This window comes from Osmerus eperlanus, chromosome 12 (assembly GCF_963692335.1).
Source record: "Osmerus eperlanus chromosome 12, fOsmEpe2.1, whole genome shotgun sequence".
NCBI lineage: Eukaryota > Metazoa > Chordata > Actinopteri > Osmeriformes > Osmeridae > Osmerus > Osmerus eperlanus.
This window is the reverse complement of record NC_085029.1, coordinates 2,123,989-2,142,331: the sequence shown is the minus strand read 5'-3', so window position 1 is coordinate 2,142,331 and position 18,343 is coordinate 2,123,989. Positions and strand designations below refer to the sequence as shown.

At 43.4% G+C, this 18,343-nt stretch overlaps 1 protein-coding gene across 2 annotated transcripts; it reads left to right on the top strand.

The window, feature by feature from the left end:
• si:dkey-21e13.3 (uncharacterized protein LOC100150043 homolog) lies at positions 1-4,605 on the top strand. Of its 2 annotated transcripts, none has more exons than XM_062474499.1 (5): positions 1-350; positions 1,362-1,466; positions 3,388-3,510; positions 3,596-3,715; positions 3,853-4,605. In XM_062474499.1, the coding sequence occupies exons 1-5, from the start codon at positions 305-307 to the stop codon at positions 4,323-4,325; spliced, it is 867 nt and encodes a 288-aa protein (XP_062330483.1). In that variant the 5' UTR covers positions 1-304; the 3' UTR covers positions 4,326-4,605. The 2 variants fall into 2 exon arrangements, with proteins under 2 accessions (XP_062330483.1, XP_062330482.1); XM_062474498.1 differs by having other exon boundaries at positions 3,590-3,715.
• Positions 4,606-18,343: the final 13,738 nt, after the last annotated feature.

Below are 18,343 nucleotides of genomic sequence, written 5' to 3'. Positions count from 1 at the left end.
GGACAGTGGAACACGGCACGAGGAGTGGGTGAGAAAAAGAAAACATGCAGATATCAGGACAGGAGAGCCTGTGTCAGTGTGTCTACAGAAACATAACCTGCATGAGCGACAGCAGGACTGAGCGGGTTCAGAAGATCAGTTATCCACTCACAAAGATAAAGAACATGCGCCAGCAGCAGAGAGGAGTGTAGGTGAGGCTAAAGATGGACACTGTTGGTTACACAGAAGACTTGACCAAGCACCAACCATGGAACTCAGGGATTGAACCACATTGGACCCTTGTGCGACACAGTTAAGAACACCCATGGCTAAATGCAAACCCAGTCTACCAGTCCAGCGATTTCCTATAGGTGAGTGGAAACAAGACAGCACTCAGACTCCACAGCCTGAGAATCCATGAGACAGCAAGCTCCCTGGAGGCCAGCTACAGAAACACTCACTGGAAGAATGGAATAGTTGTGACAACTTGTGTTGTTTTTGTTTACTGTGATGCTTATTATTAAATTTTCGAATAGTGAAAGCTGTAGTAGTAGAAGAGAAAAAAACAAATGAAAATTAACAGTGTTATCTAAAGCATCACAAATACAGTACTGGTTGAATCGGTTCTTGTTCAATTGAACATGCTGCTGACCAGCTGCTTAGGTACTACAAACCATACACAGCAGTCTACATCACAAGCTATCCATTTTGCTTGTATTTTGGTCATAACAACTTGTCATAACACTTTCCTATTTCAAAGAATTTGTATATATGGCAGATGATGTGCCACATTCTAGTAGACTTAGTAGTGATTATTGTAAATCTCTGGGCCTGGCTGTGAAAAGGAGCCTAGTTGAAAACGATGGGGCAGGCACAAATGCAGGCACAGACAGTGTAAGAAAGAAAAAAGCAGAAAAAAGGGTTTATTGTAAATGTCCAAGCGAGCGAACATGTAAAGCAGAGTGACCAGAATGGTGCTAGGCCGGGTCCAGGGTCTGGTCAGCAGGGGTGGGAGGCAGGCAGGCAGGCAGGGGTGAAGTACAGTGATCCTGGAGGCACAGGAAAATGGTGAGTCGTGAAGTGAACGACCAAGGGTGAGAGACTACCACTGTAGCTGAACCGGGGTAGATATACTGTCCGGGATTAGATGATAGAAGGTAGGTGTGTCTACTGAGCAGGTGGAGTAGAAGATGTGGCCTGGAACCACCGGAGCAGGGCCGGAACATAACAAGTAGCTTGCCTGATAATTTACATATATATTAGAGAAGATGTACTAAATGCTAACAAATGTACAGCCGTTCTATGGTGTGTTCATATCATGTAGGATATGTGTGGTATTTCTTTTCTTGTTCTGTCTACTCAAATTTCTTTTCCACTTGTAGACTCTCTCAACCGTGCTTTAGATGCCATCAGAGTCAGCACAGAACTCATAGAGGAGGAACTCAGACCCCATCTGGATGTGCTGCTCACCATCGTACAAGATAGGAGTGAGCCACACAAACACACACCAGCAGAGCGGTGGTGTTCTGTCATGTCAGTGAACTGAGAAGGGTAGGGGATGGATAGAGGACGGGAGAGAGGAGGGAGGGGAGGTAGGTGAGAGAGGGGAAGGAGGGAGGGCATGTAGGAGATAGAGAGGGGGCTAGTAAGGGATAGAGAGAGAAAGAGACAGATAGCAGGGAGGAGGGCTGGTATGTGGGAGAAAGAGAATGGAAGGGTGTTAGGTGGGAGAGAGAGAGAGAGAGAGAGAGAAAGAGGAGGGAGGGCTGGTAGGTGGGAGAGAGAGAGGAGGGAGGGCTGGTGAGAGAGAGAGAGAGAGAGAGGGAGAGAGAGAGGAGGGAGGGCTGGTAAGTGAGAGAGGGAGAGAGAGGAGGGAGGGCTGGTAGGTGGGAGAGAGAGAGAGAGAGGGCTGACCTCTGAGGATAAACACTGACACACGCTAAGCCGTATTTGTCTCAGAGTAAAGAAGAGAGGGAGGGTGACAGATGGAGGGGCTTGCAAGGCTGTTGATTATGTACTTAAAGGTTTTTTTTCCGATTGCTTACATGCGTTGGTCAAAACTGAAGCCAAAAACATTTTCACACAGGCTGCATTAGCAGGTGGGCCAAACAGTTCATCTCTCCTCCAAAACTCACTCAAACCGCCAACACACTTTATACATGTCTCAAAATAAGCTTGTTTGACCATAACACTGGAAACAATTCTCACTCAGAAGCATACATTGTCACTCATAACACACTGACTTAAAACACCCCAACAACAGGGAGCATTACAAAAATGATGGACTTTTATCTTTGAAGTTCTAATGATTTTTCACATAAATCAGTTTTTCATCATAGAACAAAAAACAACAACTTTTCACTCTGACTACAAAAGTCAATACAACAATGAATCAGAAAAGCAGCAATTTGCTTCAGTATCCTTTATGTTTTACATATGTTTACTCTATAGATAGTACGAATATATATATACATATAGTACGTACTATATATATACATATATAGACGTACACTAGAAATACACAAATATTAACTAAAAACACCAAACCAAATTGTTAATGATAATGCAATTGCAATAATAAGTACAAAAAACAGCATGTATCATGTAATTACTCTGTACAGTACTGTTAGGGTTCTAGTTCTCCCTCTCTCCTGTATTTGACCATAATTGTGGCCCTTATCTCATCAAAGACTGCCGCCCTTGGTCTTCCTCTCCCTTGTCCTCCAGGCATTCTCTCCTTGCCTCTCTTCTTTTCCCACCAGCCTGTCTTCCTTCATCCAAGTTTCTAAACTGTAAATCATTCCAAAGCTGTCCCATTTTGTCTGTTTGGTTATGAGACAAAAAACAGCTGAAATCAGATGTGTTTGAAATTAATACAGTAAATATTCTGCAAAGACTTTCAATCTGGTTACCGCAGAAATACACAACATTTGCCATACCTGGGTTTTGAATGTGTTTTTAACTGTTTTGGAAACAGTGTGTTATTGGAAAAATGTGGTGGAGTATGAATGAGAAAAGAGTTCATGGATTTTGGAGATGAATGGTCATTGAATGCATTTTTTGTGAAAGCATTATAAAAAAAAGATATTATTCACTTCTGTTTTGCTGACTGAAGAGTTGACAATCTGACTTCAGTTTTGACCAATGCATGTAAGCAATATAAAAAAACGAATACAGTGTGCACACATAGCCTACTTCTATTCATAAGTAAACTTTTTGTTTATATATTTTCTGAGAAAAAAATATATTTATATATTTTCTGAGAAAAGTGCAACTTTTGTGTATCAGGAAGCTTTCTCATATATGTAATTATTACATTTTGTCATGTATTTCTGTCTGAAATATGGCAGTCTGAATATATGACAAGTATTTGCATTGTGTGTGACTCGTGATTCCTTGTCTGTCCAGAGAGGGGCACTCCTGAGCAGGTGGTGATAAGTGGGATCCTGCCTGTGCTGGCCCACACCTTTCAGAGCAAAGGTCCTCTCACCCTCATCTCTGCAAGACTCGTGGCTGAACTTGCTCGAGAACGTGAGTCACACAGAGCAAAAAGATGTATGAAGAACATACACTCTCAAGGGAATACAGTTTTGATGAGTGTGAGTTTCAGCTCTAGTGAGGAAGCGGTTTGGGGAGGCAGGGTTGGTGTCAGCGCTGCTGTGTGTGTTGAGCTGTGGGGATGAGGAAGTTCTTCTCTACGCTGGATTGGCCATAGCACGCATGAGCTACGAAAGCCGTGAGTCCAGGTCTCCTCACTGCTAAGACACACGTATACAAACCTTCCTAGCAGTGTGATGGGTACATCATCATGGCATAGCAGCTCTGAAGATTTTTCTCTCTTTTACTCAACTTATTTTCCTGGTATGTTCTCAGACGCTCACCAGGAGCAGCTACTGAGACAGGGGGTGATGCCCCGCCTGGCAGGGGTCCTGCTCCGCTGCCACGGCAACAAGGACCTGGAACAGGTGTGTCTGCTGGCCCTCTGTAACCTTGGCGACGTCGGGGAGGGCGAGGAGGCGGGGCTGGTCTGGGAGAGAGGCGTGTCCCTGCGTCCCGGGGAGTCCCTGTTCCGAGGTGTGTCTCCTCACTCCTGCAGCTTCAGCTCCACCGTTGTCATGGTGAAGTTGTCCCAGTGGGCATCCGACCAGTTTGCGGTCAGCATCGAGGTTCTCCAGCGCTGCTCCTCTTCCTTCTGGAACGTTCACAGAAAGAAGCACTCAGTCCGCCGCTTCCCGCTCACCAACCTGAGCTCCTGCCCCAAGTTATACAAGGTCATCAAGTACTCCGTCCAGAACGTGCCCAAGAACAGGAGCCTGAAGACTCGTGTGTTTCACACTTTTCTCTGACAGAGACTACAAACATGGTTGTCAATGGACTGCAAAAGACTCTGGGATGATAGTTAATGAACTACAAACAGGACAACTGTAGGACACCGTGATCTGGGGGTACTGTGGTCCGAAAAACTTTCTGAAATGACGTCACAATAACTATGAACTTATTCAACATTTGTGACAGACTGCTTTATTTATACCTGTATCACTACGTAAAACTTATATTTGTGCTGTACTTTCTTTTTGGTTTTGCCAATTAAAAATTGCTTATAAAAACAACTGATTAATTCTTGTCTCTGATATTTTAGAGATAGTTTTAGACCTCCCCCTTAAGATTGTGTGTGTGTGTGAAAATGTGTGATATCCATTAAAGACCGCCTTTCCTGGCATCAGTCCAACATATACATTTTCATGAGGAAGAACAGTTATATACAATACTAATACCAGGACTGAAAGATACATTCAGTAAAGTTGCTGTGAACCAAACATATCTCTCCTTCTCTCCACGAGGGGGCTCCATCTCACTGTCCAGAACAGGAAATGGCCTTGTGGGAACTGAGCTTGTCTGTACTAACTGAGCGTTGAGTTACTGCAAATCTATGCCCTGCTGAGCCGTACTCTGTAGGTATGTGTGGATCTGCATTTACACGCAGTGTTTATATATATGTCTATTTATTTATTTGTGTGAATGTATAGTTTATAGACTGATAAAGTGTCCCCCAACCCTTACAAAAAATAAGTATATTAAAGTATACTATAAGTATACTAGAATATGGATAGTACACTTTTAGTTCACTTTTGATATACTTTTAAGAAGTATGCTTTGAAAAGAGTTCACTTTTGATATACTTTTAAGTATACTTAGAAAATAGTTCACTTTTGATATACTTTTAAGAAGTATGCTTTGAAAAGAGTTCACTTTTGATATACTTTTAAGAAGTATGCTTTGAAAGGAGTTCACTTTTGATATACTTTTAAGAAGTATACTTAGAAAATAGTTCACTTTTGATATACTTTTAAGAAGTATGCTTTGAAAATAGTTCACTTTTGATATACTTTTAAGTATGTGTGGCCGACGTGTAATGAGGTGCCGACTACTCCACCTAGTTGTAAGTCTAGGAACTCAATTGGTTCGTTCTGAGAGGGAGGAACCCGTGTGTTTGACCAAAGGAACAGTCGACAACCATGCCATATAAACTATTGTACTTTAATAAGTAAAAGGTATTTCCAAGCTTTCGGAATGTCTATAAGTCTAAAAGAGAGAATGTCTCAGTCCAACAGCGTCACCCATGTGTGCTGACTGGTAGCCTCGTCCGTAGGGCCTCGTCCGTAGGTCTCCCTCCGTAATCCGGATCACTGTCTTTCGGTCCACTGATTACCTCGGTTCCCGTCTCGTTCCCACAGCATCACCCGTGTGTGCTGACTGATAGCCACGTCCTTAGATCTCCCTCCGTCCTTGATTTGTCCCGATCGGGTTCTCCGTGACTTCGTCGGTCGTCTATCCCCGCTGTTTCCCCGTGACTTCCTCGTTTTATAGGCCAGGTAGCCCACCCCAACTGCGCTCCAATTGGTCCCTTCCCTTATTGTCAATTAGGCCCAATTGCACTCCAATTGATCCCTTCCCTTATTGTGGCTTGGTGATTCCGGAGGTACAGCTCCGCTGTCAAAAGAAAAGCAAAACAACCACACAGCAACCAAACAAAGCACACCACTGCAACCCAAATAATAACCCAGTTAACTAAATATACAAATACACCCTGTACCTCACTTTCAAGCCTGTGACATATGCTTTGAAAATAGTATACATTTCTTCTGGAGTAGGATGCAGGTTTTCTATTATTATACAGCAAAAACAGTCAAAATACTTTTAAAGTACATTACAGGTTAAATGTTTTAGATCCATCTTGTATATTCTAATTATTCATGTCTAGGAAAATCTATTATGCATTGCACATTGAATCTTTTTTGGTACTAAAGCTGTAACCTTAATTACTGCCAAAACATTTTGAATCCCTATAGGGCCTACTCTTATACTAATAATTATCCATTTGAAAATTAATGGGAAAAAACAAAAAAGCTACTTGAGAAAGAAGCAGAGAGAAGGGTTGCATTATGCATTTGAAGGTTATACTGTCAAACTGACTGAAGAACGAAATAACGACGTGAAAAAACGAAGATAGCTTGGTTCATTGGCTGGTCAATTCCCATGATGCAAGGCGGTAAATAGTGTTACAATTTGCTGACGAGTTTGCCGTTTGTTCGAAATACAAATGTAACTTCATGAATTTCGTTTTTTAAATGTGTCTGATTAGAATATAGTGTTTTGTTGTGTGGTAATTGTCATTGTTGTGCTGGTTTACCATTGTAACCATGAGTTAAATGACTGTTACGTTTGATCAGAAGAGCTGGATTTTTGCGATGTGAGTGCACACACAGTAATTACCTTCATTCAACTAATAATCTGCAGTGTCACTTGGCGAGGGCCACCGCTCTTGTCAAGTGATACAAGATCAGCAGCGTTAAAGGGGCCCCTAAACAGTTAAAGGCATGTTTACCACGTTGACCTCTACGCCCCCAAAACACCTGGAGAAGGAGCACAGAGCAGGAATTCAAGAAGAAGGGGCTGATGTCGAAACAGCTGGAGAGGATGGCTCAGGACAGACGAGGGTGGAAACAATTCATCAATGGCCTATGTTCCTAGAGGAATACAAAGGCCTAACTAACTAAACTAAACATTTAAATATAGCCTATTAGTAAATCATAATAAATGGACATTTATAAAGTTTACTTCTTGAAGTACTTACATTAATTGAAAGTGCACTTGAAAGTATTCCAAAGTATACTTTGAGGTATTTTAGGAAGTATACTTCATGAACTGAAAGTGCACTACACAGGTTACTTTAGAGTATTCCAAAGTATACTTTGAAGTACTTTAGGAAGTATACTTCATGAACTGAAAGTGCACTACACAGGCTACTTTACAGTATTCAAAAGTAAACCTCAAATACACTATAAGTGTACTTTAAAGTGTGCTAAATGACCTAAAAAGTGGGCCAATTCGGTTTACTTAGTACAAAAATAGTATATAAATAAGTACACTGCTAGTATACTTTAAGTGCCATGATAATAGTATACTTTTTATACTTAAGTATACTTACAACTTAAACTTTAAGTATACTTTTTCGTAAGGGAAGTCTCTGCCATTCTTGGTTTTCCATTGGGCAAATTGGGCACCTAGAACCTGATACTTTTTTTGTACCTCTCTGTTGAGGTTCCAAGCAAGCTGAAACAATACCATGGTGATTTTAAAACACTGCAGACTACTGATAGGTCACAGAAAATCTCAAAATGGGACATACTGCACAAACTCACCATTTTTAAAAAGCCATGCTACTATAATAGTGGCATATAATAATAGCAATACTTTTTATTCACTGGAATTCTTGATTAAATGTTAACCTGCAAAATATTGTTGTCAGTTGAGGTGTAGATGTCCCTGTGGTTGCTGATGAAAAGATCCAGTGCGAGTAGTGTGTGTTGTTCAAGACGACGTCAGGGAAGTTTCTTGCAGACATCGCTATATGACGAGGGGGGTTCCTCAACAGTCTACTATCGTATTTTTAGTAAATAAAGCCACGGTTTATACCGCAATTTTACATTTTTCTTGTGGTGGTGCGGCTTATATTTCGAAGTGGCTTATAGCACGTTTTATAACAAAACAACAGTAGAAACACTTTTTTTGTGAATGCTATTTAAAAACCCGTTAAGGAGTAGCGTCGCACATATGTGATCATTCGAATGCGGGTCTCACAGTGTAACGTCACATATATGCGATTTTGAACTTTCCAATTGAATTTTTTTCGATGGACAAAAACTATTCCACAAACACCTTAGTATGGCTTGAAAATGTACTAATTAGAAGGCTAACAAGTAACACTAGCATGGTGGTAGCATTGCTACGAGTATTATGCTAGCTAACTTAGGCCGGAAGCTAACTAAAGCTAGCTAGCTACCGTTTCGGAAAAATAACTTACACTTTGGGGGCCATCGGAAATATTTAGAACTCAGGCGTCTAAAGGTAAATATTAGTTAATTCCCGGGCAATAGAAAACATACATTACGAACTTACTTTCGTTTTCGCAGTGTGTTACACAACGGCATGCTGTAAGATCGCCTTTACTTGTGCATTGCTTGGTATCATTGTTCCTGTATCAAGTGCGGCATATATTCCAGTGCGGTTTATACTCCGATTTACAAACACAAAGCTCCCATTCTGGTGGGGTACGGTTTATAAAACAGAGGCTTATTTTCCGAAAAATACTATCTACAGTGGAAAACGACCATAGTGAGTCGAGTCAAGCTAAGACAAGCTGAGGTGTTCAGCTCTGGATAAGAACCCTGTGTTGTCTGCCCTGATGGAGAAGCGTAAGAACTCTGGACTCCAGATGGCTCTGAGCCAACAGAAGCTCCAGTAGAGACTCCGGGAGAGAGAGAGTTTACAATATCCGTTCCCTGTACAAAACTATGGCAGCCTAGTCAGGTCCACCCCACAAGTGGCCCCCACCCCCAACTCTCAGGTTATTCCTCCTCCCACCCCAGAACCACCAGAACCCATAGCTCATAATGACCACAGTCCAGAAGAGCCCAAACGCACGACATTGTATTACTAATGGACTCAAATGGGAAGTTCATTCAGGAACAGACACAATTCCCTAGACGGGGAGGTGGCAAAGATCTGGAACCCAAACACCCACAGAGCCCTAGAGCTTTTGACTGGCTGAGCTCGGATCCCCCAGCAGCATTATCATCCACACCCGCACCAATTAACTGAGGGCCCAACATGAAGTATCAGACTCCCTCATGAGAGGGAGAGAGAAGGCCTTCACCACTTTCCCCAACACAAACATGTTGGTTTCCACCCTCCTGCGGAGATTTCCACCCCAACACCATCCACAAATGAACACCACTATCTCCAGAGACTGTGCTGGAGATAGTGGTGGCCTATAGCGGGACAAGTTATCCCTTAACCTACTTCTCAGCGTGAGAAATACAAGGTGTGACGTTAGAGCGTGTGAACTGGTTGAAAAGCGTGTCTCACGTCACGGTGAATGCGTAAGACTTGAGAGGCCTGTAGCAAGCTGTAACCACAGGCCTATATAACTAGATCAAGCTACGGAGGTCTTTAAAGATGGCATCTCCGTTCATTTCTATGGAAAGTGCTCAGTGAGGCAAGCGATAGCGAAACGGACCGCGCCATCTCTCCACTTCCGCCTTGTCCAGTCTTATGCAGAACAGTGGCTCCGATTGCGTGCACACTGATGGCAGTGTTCAGACAGGCATTATGAGTAGATAACAGATGCATGGAATAGCACCACTGTAAGGACTTCAGTATGGGACTATTTATTACATTTACATTTATGCATTTAGCAGACGCTTTTATCCAAAGCGACTTCCAAGAGAGAGCTTTACAAAAGAGCATAGGTCACTGATCATAACAACAAGATAGCCCCAAACATTGCGAGCAGCCAAAACATAAGCATACATTGTGGAAAACCAAATAAGTGCCAAAGGGAAGAACCATAAGAGCATGCAGTTAAACAAGTTACAATTGAACAACATGAAATTCCCCACAAGAGTGCAAGAGTGTACCTGTAGAAAAAACAGTAAAATATTTCACAGCGAGAACAAGAATTTGAAACCGTTACAACTAACCAACAAGAGCAACAAGTCTCTCAATACGAGTCATTGTGATCCTGGAGGAAACTAACATCAGGTCCAGCCAAGCATTGCTAAGTGCCGTTGTACTCCCGGAACAAGTGCCATTGTACTCCCGGAACAAGTCTTGAAGGTGGGGAGACAGTCAGTGTCCCTGATGGAGGTGGGAAGTTGATTCCACCATTGGGGGGCCAGACTGGAGAAGAGCTTGTGTTGGGACCGGGCGCTCTTGAGCGGTGGGACCACCAGACGGTTGTCAGAAGAAGACCGTAGGTGGCGGAGGGGGGGGGGGGGTAAGGCTGGAGGAGATACTTGATTTACATTTACATTTAGTCATTTAGCAGACGCTCTTATCCAGAGCGACTTTCAGTAAGTACAGGGACATTCCCCCGAGGCAAGTAGGGTGAAGTGCCTTGCCCAAGGACACAACGTCAGTTGGATTACTAGCCCGATTCCCTCACCACTCAGCCACCTGACTCCCTAGATGTACACCTACATCCCCTTGATGTAGTCGGGTGCAGTCCCGTTCACCGCTCGGAAGGTCAGTACCAGAGTCTTGAATCTGATACTGGCCGTGATGGGAAGCCAGTGGAGGGAGCTGAGGAGCGGGGTAACATGGGAGCGTCTAGGTAGATTGAAGACCAAACGGGCCGCTGCGTTCTGAATCCTCTGGAGAGAGCGGGTTGCGCATGCTGGGAGACCGGCGAGCAGCGAGTTGCAGTAGTCCAACTTTGAGAGGACAAGTGCTTGGACTAGGAGCTGGGTGGAATGCTCAGACAGGTATCTCCTGATCTTCCGGATGTTGTAGAGGGTGAATCTACACGACCGGGAAACCGCAGCAATGTGGGCTGTGAGGGAGAGCTCGTCATCCATGGTCACCCCGAGGTTCCTGGCAGAGGATGGAGCGGTCACCGTCGCCGATCCCAGGGTGATTGAGAGATCGTGGGAAATGGGGGGTTTGGCCGGGATAATGAGGAGTTCTGTTTTGGCGAGGTTCAGCTGGAGGTGGCACTCGGTCATCCAGGCGGAGATGTCTGTGAGGCAGGCCTCGATCCTAGCTGAGATCCCCGGATCAGTCGGGGGGAACGACAGGTACAGCTGCGTGTCGTCAGCATAGCAGTGGTAGGAGAAGCCATGGGAGGTGATGATTGGTCCAAGCGAGGTGGTGTAGAGGGAGAAGAGGAGGGGTCCAAGGACAGAGCCCTGTGGGACACCAGTGGAGAGCTGGCGGGGGCCTGACACTTTGCCTCCCCAGGAGACCTGGTAGGATCTTCCCGACAGGTAGGATGAGATCCACTGAAGTGCAGTGCCAGTGATGCCCATCTCAGAATGTCTGGCCTGCAGGATTTGATGGTGCATTTAGTGGTACACCACTTACGTTCCAATTTTCTAGTGGACTTTTTGAGAGTACAGGTTTCCTCTGAATACCATGGAGCCAATTTATTATCCTGACTTTTCTTAGGTTTGAGAGGGGCAACAGAGTCTAGTGATAGCTGAAAAACCAAATTCAGATCCTGAGTTTTATCATTTAATGATTTATTTGGAACGTTAAGTGCTTTTAGTGCAGCGGGTAGAATACTATCCAGTTCCATAGCTGTGCTTGGGGATATGTAATGGCTAGTAGACATTTTCTGACTGCCTCTAAGGCTCTGGCAGAGGTCCATTTTGAAGGTAACCAGGCAATGGTCTGATAATATAGGATTGTGGGGGTGGACAATGACGTCAGTAATCTCAATTCTCTCTCTTGCAGGGGAACCAAAAAGAGGAAATTTTTGCCATTATTTGATGCAGAGCGAAGCTGCCGGACAGAGTAAATTTCTGTGTCCATGGGGACTGTGGTGGGATATTGATTATTGGGAAAGGTGGCAACTGGAGAAGTGTAAACGTGGTCAGAGGTTTTGGGCCTAAGATGGCGGACTGAGGCCTGTGCAGTTAGAATTATACTCTGAACAGGATCAAACCAGAATAGAGAGGATATCTGATGGGGAAATAGGTTGGTAAACTTAAGATGGGAAACACGTGTGTTTTGGAGAAGAATGGGCTGTTATTATATAATAAAGGGATCTCTAGACTCATCAACTGGGTGCTCATGGCTTGAAAGAGGAGGGGGTTTGAAGGGATACATCTGGTGTGGTGGAACAATAGTTGTATCTACTCCCAATGGGTCGAAGTCACGCATCCGAAGTAATGCGGTACTCCTTCACATCTCTCCCAGTTCGTCTAATCGGGGCCTTTTTAAAGAAAACATAATCATGGTTTATTCATTACACCTGGTGGCTTAATTGGGTCATTTCGGTGTCCTTGGGCCTACCTCCCAGGAGAGGGTGCCCACGGACCCAGTATTCCACCTGACCCCTCACACAACATATAACATCAAATTAAGACCTCTGTATGTTTGCTGTCCTCTGGCACTGACACCACTCTTTCACCTAGCCCTGTCTGGGCTAACTCGAGCTCCTTAGAAGCCGTAGGGGTCAGATTGGTCTGTCCTGCCAGAACATTTATTATGAAGTCAATGGGCCTCATTCTCGAACATTTTCTGAAGTTTCTTCTGAAATGTTTCTTACGGGCTTCGGAAAAACAACGTAAGAAAAAGACATCCGCCAAATTCATGAACGCTTGAAAATGTGTTCCTACGCAGCAGAAGTTTTCTGAGCTGTGCTCCCCCGAAAGAGTTCTTGTTGAAAGCGCGTCCTCGTGCTCCTTAATTTGCATACATACACGCCCCGACAGCTCCTTATAAGGGCACGCAACAGCAGTGACGTGTGCAGTCAGAATCGACTAAATTAGGAAAGCAACAGGAACGCAAGTTATGTCCAAGCGAAAAGCAATTGTGCCATATTGTATGCCTAGGGTGCACACTCGTCCCTTTAAATAGGTCGAGTGATCAGTGATAATTGGATGGCCTGGTTGAATTTATATGATGTTCAAGTCCAAGTGCAATTTAAAGGTTTTATTTGTCACATACAACATCATACCAGTAAGATGAGCGGTGGAATTGTTCTCCACTGGATCTAACAGTGTGCACACTAAGCAAGGTAAATTATTATAATTATTTTAATCCGAGGATGTCTGTAGAGTTGATGTGAACGCAATCACCAACGATTTCTCACAAATTCATTAACACTTCTAACACAGAGTTTTCTTAAATGCCATTCCCCTTGTGGTTTTTTAAGGAATCGCATTTGAGACAACTCTGGACCATTTACGACTGCTATTTCGAGTTCGGAAAGTCTTCTGAAGTTCAGACAAATCCCAGATGAGAACTTTCATGAATGCCAAATGTTTTCCTAAATCCAATTCAGAAAAATTCTTTCTTAAATTCTTCTTAACTGCGTTTGAGAATGAGGTCCAATGTTCTTGACCGGAACAGACCGGGCAGAGCTACAAAACCGTCCTTTTCCTCTCTTCATTTCTGATTCAGACTGCCTACAAAAGGAGACAAACAAGTTAGCATTTACAAGAATAATGGAACTCTCATTTTTATTCATAACAGAAATTTAATTGTTTCCCACTGGATGGCCATATTGTCTAAAGTTTGCTATCTTCAGTCTTACCTCTTTAAAGACTGGTTAACTCTGGAAGTCATGGTGGGGGTCTGGCAGGTAGTAGTAGAGTTGGGGAGGATGCTGGGTTGTAGTGATGAAGGAAGCCTTGAAGGAGTATTGGCTGCCCTAGTTATAGCAGTCAATAAAGCCTGAGCCATTGTCTCCACCATTTTCTGTTATTTAAAATATGGTACAAATTCCCATTCAAAATGTTGTTATGAAGAGATATGGAATCATTATCTTTTCAGTGTAATCTAACTCTAAAAACGTTAAAGATCCTGTAAAGTGGAATTGAAAACGAATTTTAAGTTCACCACACCACAGAAGAATGTGTTATTAACTACCCATCCAAATTCGAATGAAAAAAACCCACAGACAAGTATGTTAAATTAGGCTTTTAAATCGTGAGAAAATCAGCACTCTTCTTTGCTTGAGACTGGGGGGGGCGTGTCGCCTGAAGGAGCTGAAGCTCCGCCCCTCGCTGCCTACCTACGACCCAGATAATGGAAGCTACGTCAAGCCGAACAAAACAGTATAGAATTAGAATTTATTTGTTCAATGAGTGAAACATACAGATGCATATAAATGATATGTTCCCGTGCTGTAACACAGGAGTAAAAATGGACACCAGAGACAGCAGACAGTGAGCTCTCCAACTACTTCTAGCACATTAGCTACCATTTCACCAAAATGACACCGAGTAGCCTAATATCAAGTTAGCGGTTTGCACTAACTCATAGCAGAGATACCTCTGGAAAAGTTATCTAGTATAATTATAACAAGCACACAGAACTGAGTGATAAACTGCTGACGGGGGTGGATGATCCATGATTTAACATGCATCTACCTATTCAAAATGACTTAACTCACCGTTTCAGCACTTCTAAGTTAACAGATTTGGAAGTCATCCAATCTATACTTCCTAAATTTCTAGTCAGAGGTGTTCACTAGTGATGTGTCGTTCGTGAACGATTCGTTCATTTTGAACGAATACTTACAAGGACTCGGGAGTAACGAGTCCTCTCAAAGAGTGATTAGTTAATTTTCTCGTGGCCGTGCATCGGGACTGTTGCATAGGCTCGTCCAAGTAAACATAAAGGATTAGTTCATTTCCCGACTCGGTCTTCAGGTACGAGTATTTGGATAATTTTTCACGTGACCTGCATAGGCTCTGTAGTGGTAGCTAGAGGAAACGAACGATTCGTTCATTTCCCGACTCGGTCTTTCTACGAGTCTTTGGATCATTTTTCACGTGACCTGCATAGGTTCTGTAGGCCTACTGGAGGAAACGAACGATTCATTCATTTCCCGACTCGATCTTTCTACGAGTCTTTGGATCCTTTTTTCACGTGACCCGCATTGTATCTTTTAGTAGAGGAAACAGTTTCCTCATTCCCTTTCGCGTGGCCGCTGTAAGACGTGAATGATATTCACTCAAGTCATCATACTGACTGGTTTTGTTATTTTCACTTTACATTTACACTTACAGTTTAGTGCAGTGTAATTGTTTGCCGTGATAATTAAATGCTAGTGTGATAATAAATGACCAAATCATACAAACTGTCATGATACATTATTTTAATGCAGGAATTTCTTTTAAAATAGTATCTGCTGGTGCACATGTCATGCACTAACCTACATGAGAATATGATACGTGTTTGCAGTGGACGGATAGCCCCCCCCCCCGTTGAAATGAACGATTGACTCAAAAAAAGATTCGTTCATTTTACTGAATGAGATTCAAAGAACCGAATCAGTAAAATGATCCGAACTTCCCATCACTAGTGTTGACATTTTCAAATTTAGGCAACTTGTAAGGTGCTAAGCAAGTTAAAGGCTCTCTGTCATTTAACTTAATCACATTCCTGTTCATAGAGCGATCTAAACAAGCATGTCTGCAAATGTTACCAAGCTAACAGCCTGACTAAAGCATTAGGATGCATAGGCTACAACTAATGTTAGCCAGGTACCCAGTAAGGCTAAGGAATTGAACTAGGGTGAAAACGCACACAGTAATGGACACAGCAAAAGTTCACCGGTCAAACCTGCACACAGTTAAGGGGACAGCAAAGGCACTCAATAACAGAGCACTGCACACAGATAGCACACCTCACTACAATCCTCACACGTGTACCTAAGGACCTCCAAGCCTTTACCTGTAACGCCCATACAGCCCACCCCCAACACTATCCCCTGTCCAGGCAGGCAGGCTAACACACAGAAAGACAGAACAGAAAAAAACCTCCGTTCGGTCGGGGTCCCTCCCGACCGAATAAAAATAATCAGAACAAACTCTGACCAGATTAGGGACTGTATTGGTAGGGCTGCACTAACAGTCCACCTAAATGTAGGGCCGGTAGAAAGTTCTCTGGTCAAAGTTCTAACTCGACGCCCGGCCAATGCCTTTCAGTTCACTCACGAATGGCTGAGCCAGAAATTTGATGGGGCTTCCCCAGCCTGAATGACATCACCCCTCAGGATCCCCGAAGAACGCCAGGAGTTCGATTCCGTGCCGCCCCGGAACCTGTCGACAGCAAACAAGCAGTGAGCCTTCAATAAGCAACAATTACAGCCACTCATTCAAGCCTCAGTGGATTTGTCGAAGTCACCGTCCTTTCTGATCTATTTGAGAGCGCAGAACTATATCGCTCGTCCAACATCTCGGCTCGGCTCCCTCCCCTCGGGACTCGGATGTTGTAGTCAGCGTTGAGCCCGTAACAGCAGCAATGAGCAGCGAAGATCGTAGCGAAGATCGTAGCACAGAAGATAGCTACTGTGGATCACCAACCCGCCGCCTCAGCTCGGTCGTGGAATCCTCCTCTCTGTTCGGCCTGTCCATCTCACCGCCGTAAGTCTTTTTGTATCCAGCCCAATTGGGGCTCCACCAATCTGAGTTGGCCACTCAATCTCGCTGAAGACCTGCAGCCGTGTCATATTAATTAGTCTTCGCACGGCAATAGCGGAGTGTCTGTTCGTGAGCATATGGAAGAGCAGAGCAGCAGAAAGCACGGACCCGTGCTGGGTATTGTACAGTTCGCAATATGTATTTTTTGTTACAGAGAATCTTGGACATGGATGGAGCTGCCCAGCCGCATGAATGTATTTACATTGACGAGGCTGGATTCAACCTTAGCAAAAACAGACGACGGGGACGTAATATAATTGGCCAAAGGGCAATTTTGCACGTCCCAGGGCAGTGCGGGGGAAATACCAAATTGTGTGCTGCCATAAGTCTTGGAGGGCTACTGCACCATCATGCCAAACTGGGTCCCTATAATGCGCAACACAATCACATTTCTAGATGCACTTCATGATGCATTTGTACAGGATGGACCAGAGCAGCCCAGGTTTGTTGTTGTCTGGGATAATGTTAGTTTCCATCGGGGTGCTCTGGTCCAGAACTGGTTCACCAACCATGATCAATTTGAAGTTCTGTACTTGCCCCCTTACTCGCCATTTCTAAATCCTATAGAGGATTTTGTTTCCGCTTGGAGATGACCGCCAACCACATGCCCGTATGCCTCTTCTGCAGGCAACGGAACAGGCCTGCGGAGACATTCAGGTGAGGTCAATCCAGGGATGGATTCGGCACACAAGGGGATATTTTCCCCGATGCTTATCGAGAGAAGACATTGCTTGTGATGTTGATGAGATCCTGTGGCCAGACCCCAACAGACGGCAGGATCCATAAGCCCACTTGCGCACAATTGTGTTTTTCTGTGTTTACAGTAGTGTATTGTTTGTTTTATTTTTGATTTAGTTTTTTTCAATTGTTTACACGCAATTTTGAAAAATTGGTTATTTTTTTCAAAATATAATCACAACTAGAGAGGGTACAATTTCTGGGGAAATTGTAGGGTGTGCTTGCTTGCGTCGGTTGCACAGGGGTCCGTTTTTGAATTACATTTTTACAACTGATATTTCTGTATATTTTATATAAAAATGCATACTTATTATTTATAAAGATTACATAGATTTAAAAGCATTTTTTTGTGCTGCTCGTTTACAACTGAAAATACGAGTGAAGTGTAGAAATCTGATCAATGTCTTCTCATTTCCCCTGCAAGAGGCAGCCTCATAGCTGAATCAACGAATAAATTTGGCAGACTGGTGTAAAAATTGACCTAATCTCTATGACTTAAACGTCCTTTTAAGTTTTCCCTTCTCGTGATATTTTCAGGCATTTAGCCTACTCATATTGCATTCATTCATTAATAAATAACCCCCTTTGAAGATTATTCTACGACGTTACCGGCAGTAGAAGATGGAATCGTGATTCAAACAGTACCATCTGCTAACTGAAAATATGCCCCCAAAAACGTAAATAAACTTGACATTTATTCAGTGGAAAATCGCTCATTCATTAAAAGCTCACTGGTAGCGATCAGTCAGTAACAACGCAAAATGCAATATAGCCCTGTGTGGAGAAGCTGCCCCGGTAAATTCTACTACTACAGTACAGTACTAGACTACTGCTGTGTTCGTCTTGGTAGCGATTGCGTTGGTTGAATTCGATTCAACGTTCCGTTGTACGGTTTAGGCTGAAATTAATTATTTTTATGAACAGATTGACAACGTTTAGACTGTGGCAATGAAGTTAAGGTTAGTAGTTAGATAGACTTTTGATTTAAGTAAGGAGAGTGCCGAACATGTTCTGTCGCCGTTTGACTTCCTAAACAGCTGTGTCTCGCGTAAGCTACAGCGTTTCAGTGAGCAACACTGGTTTGAAACCACAGGTAATGATAATTTCACCAACAAATCATTTACTTT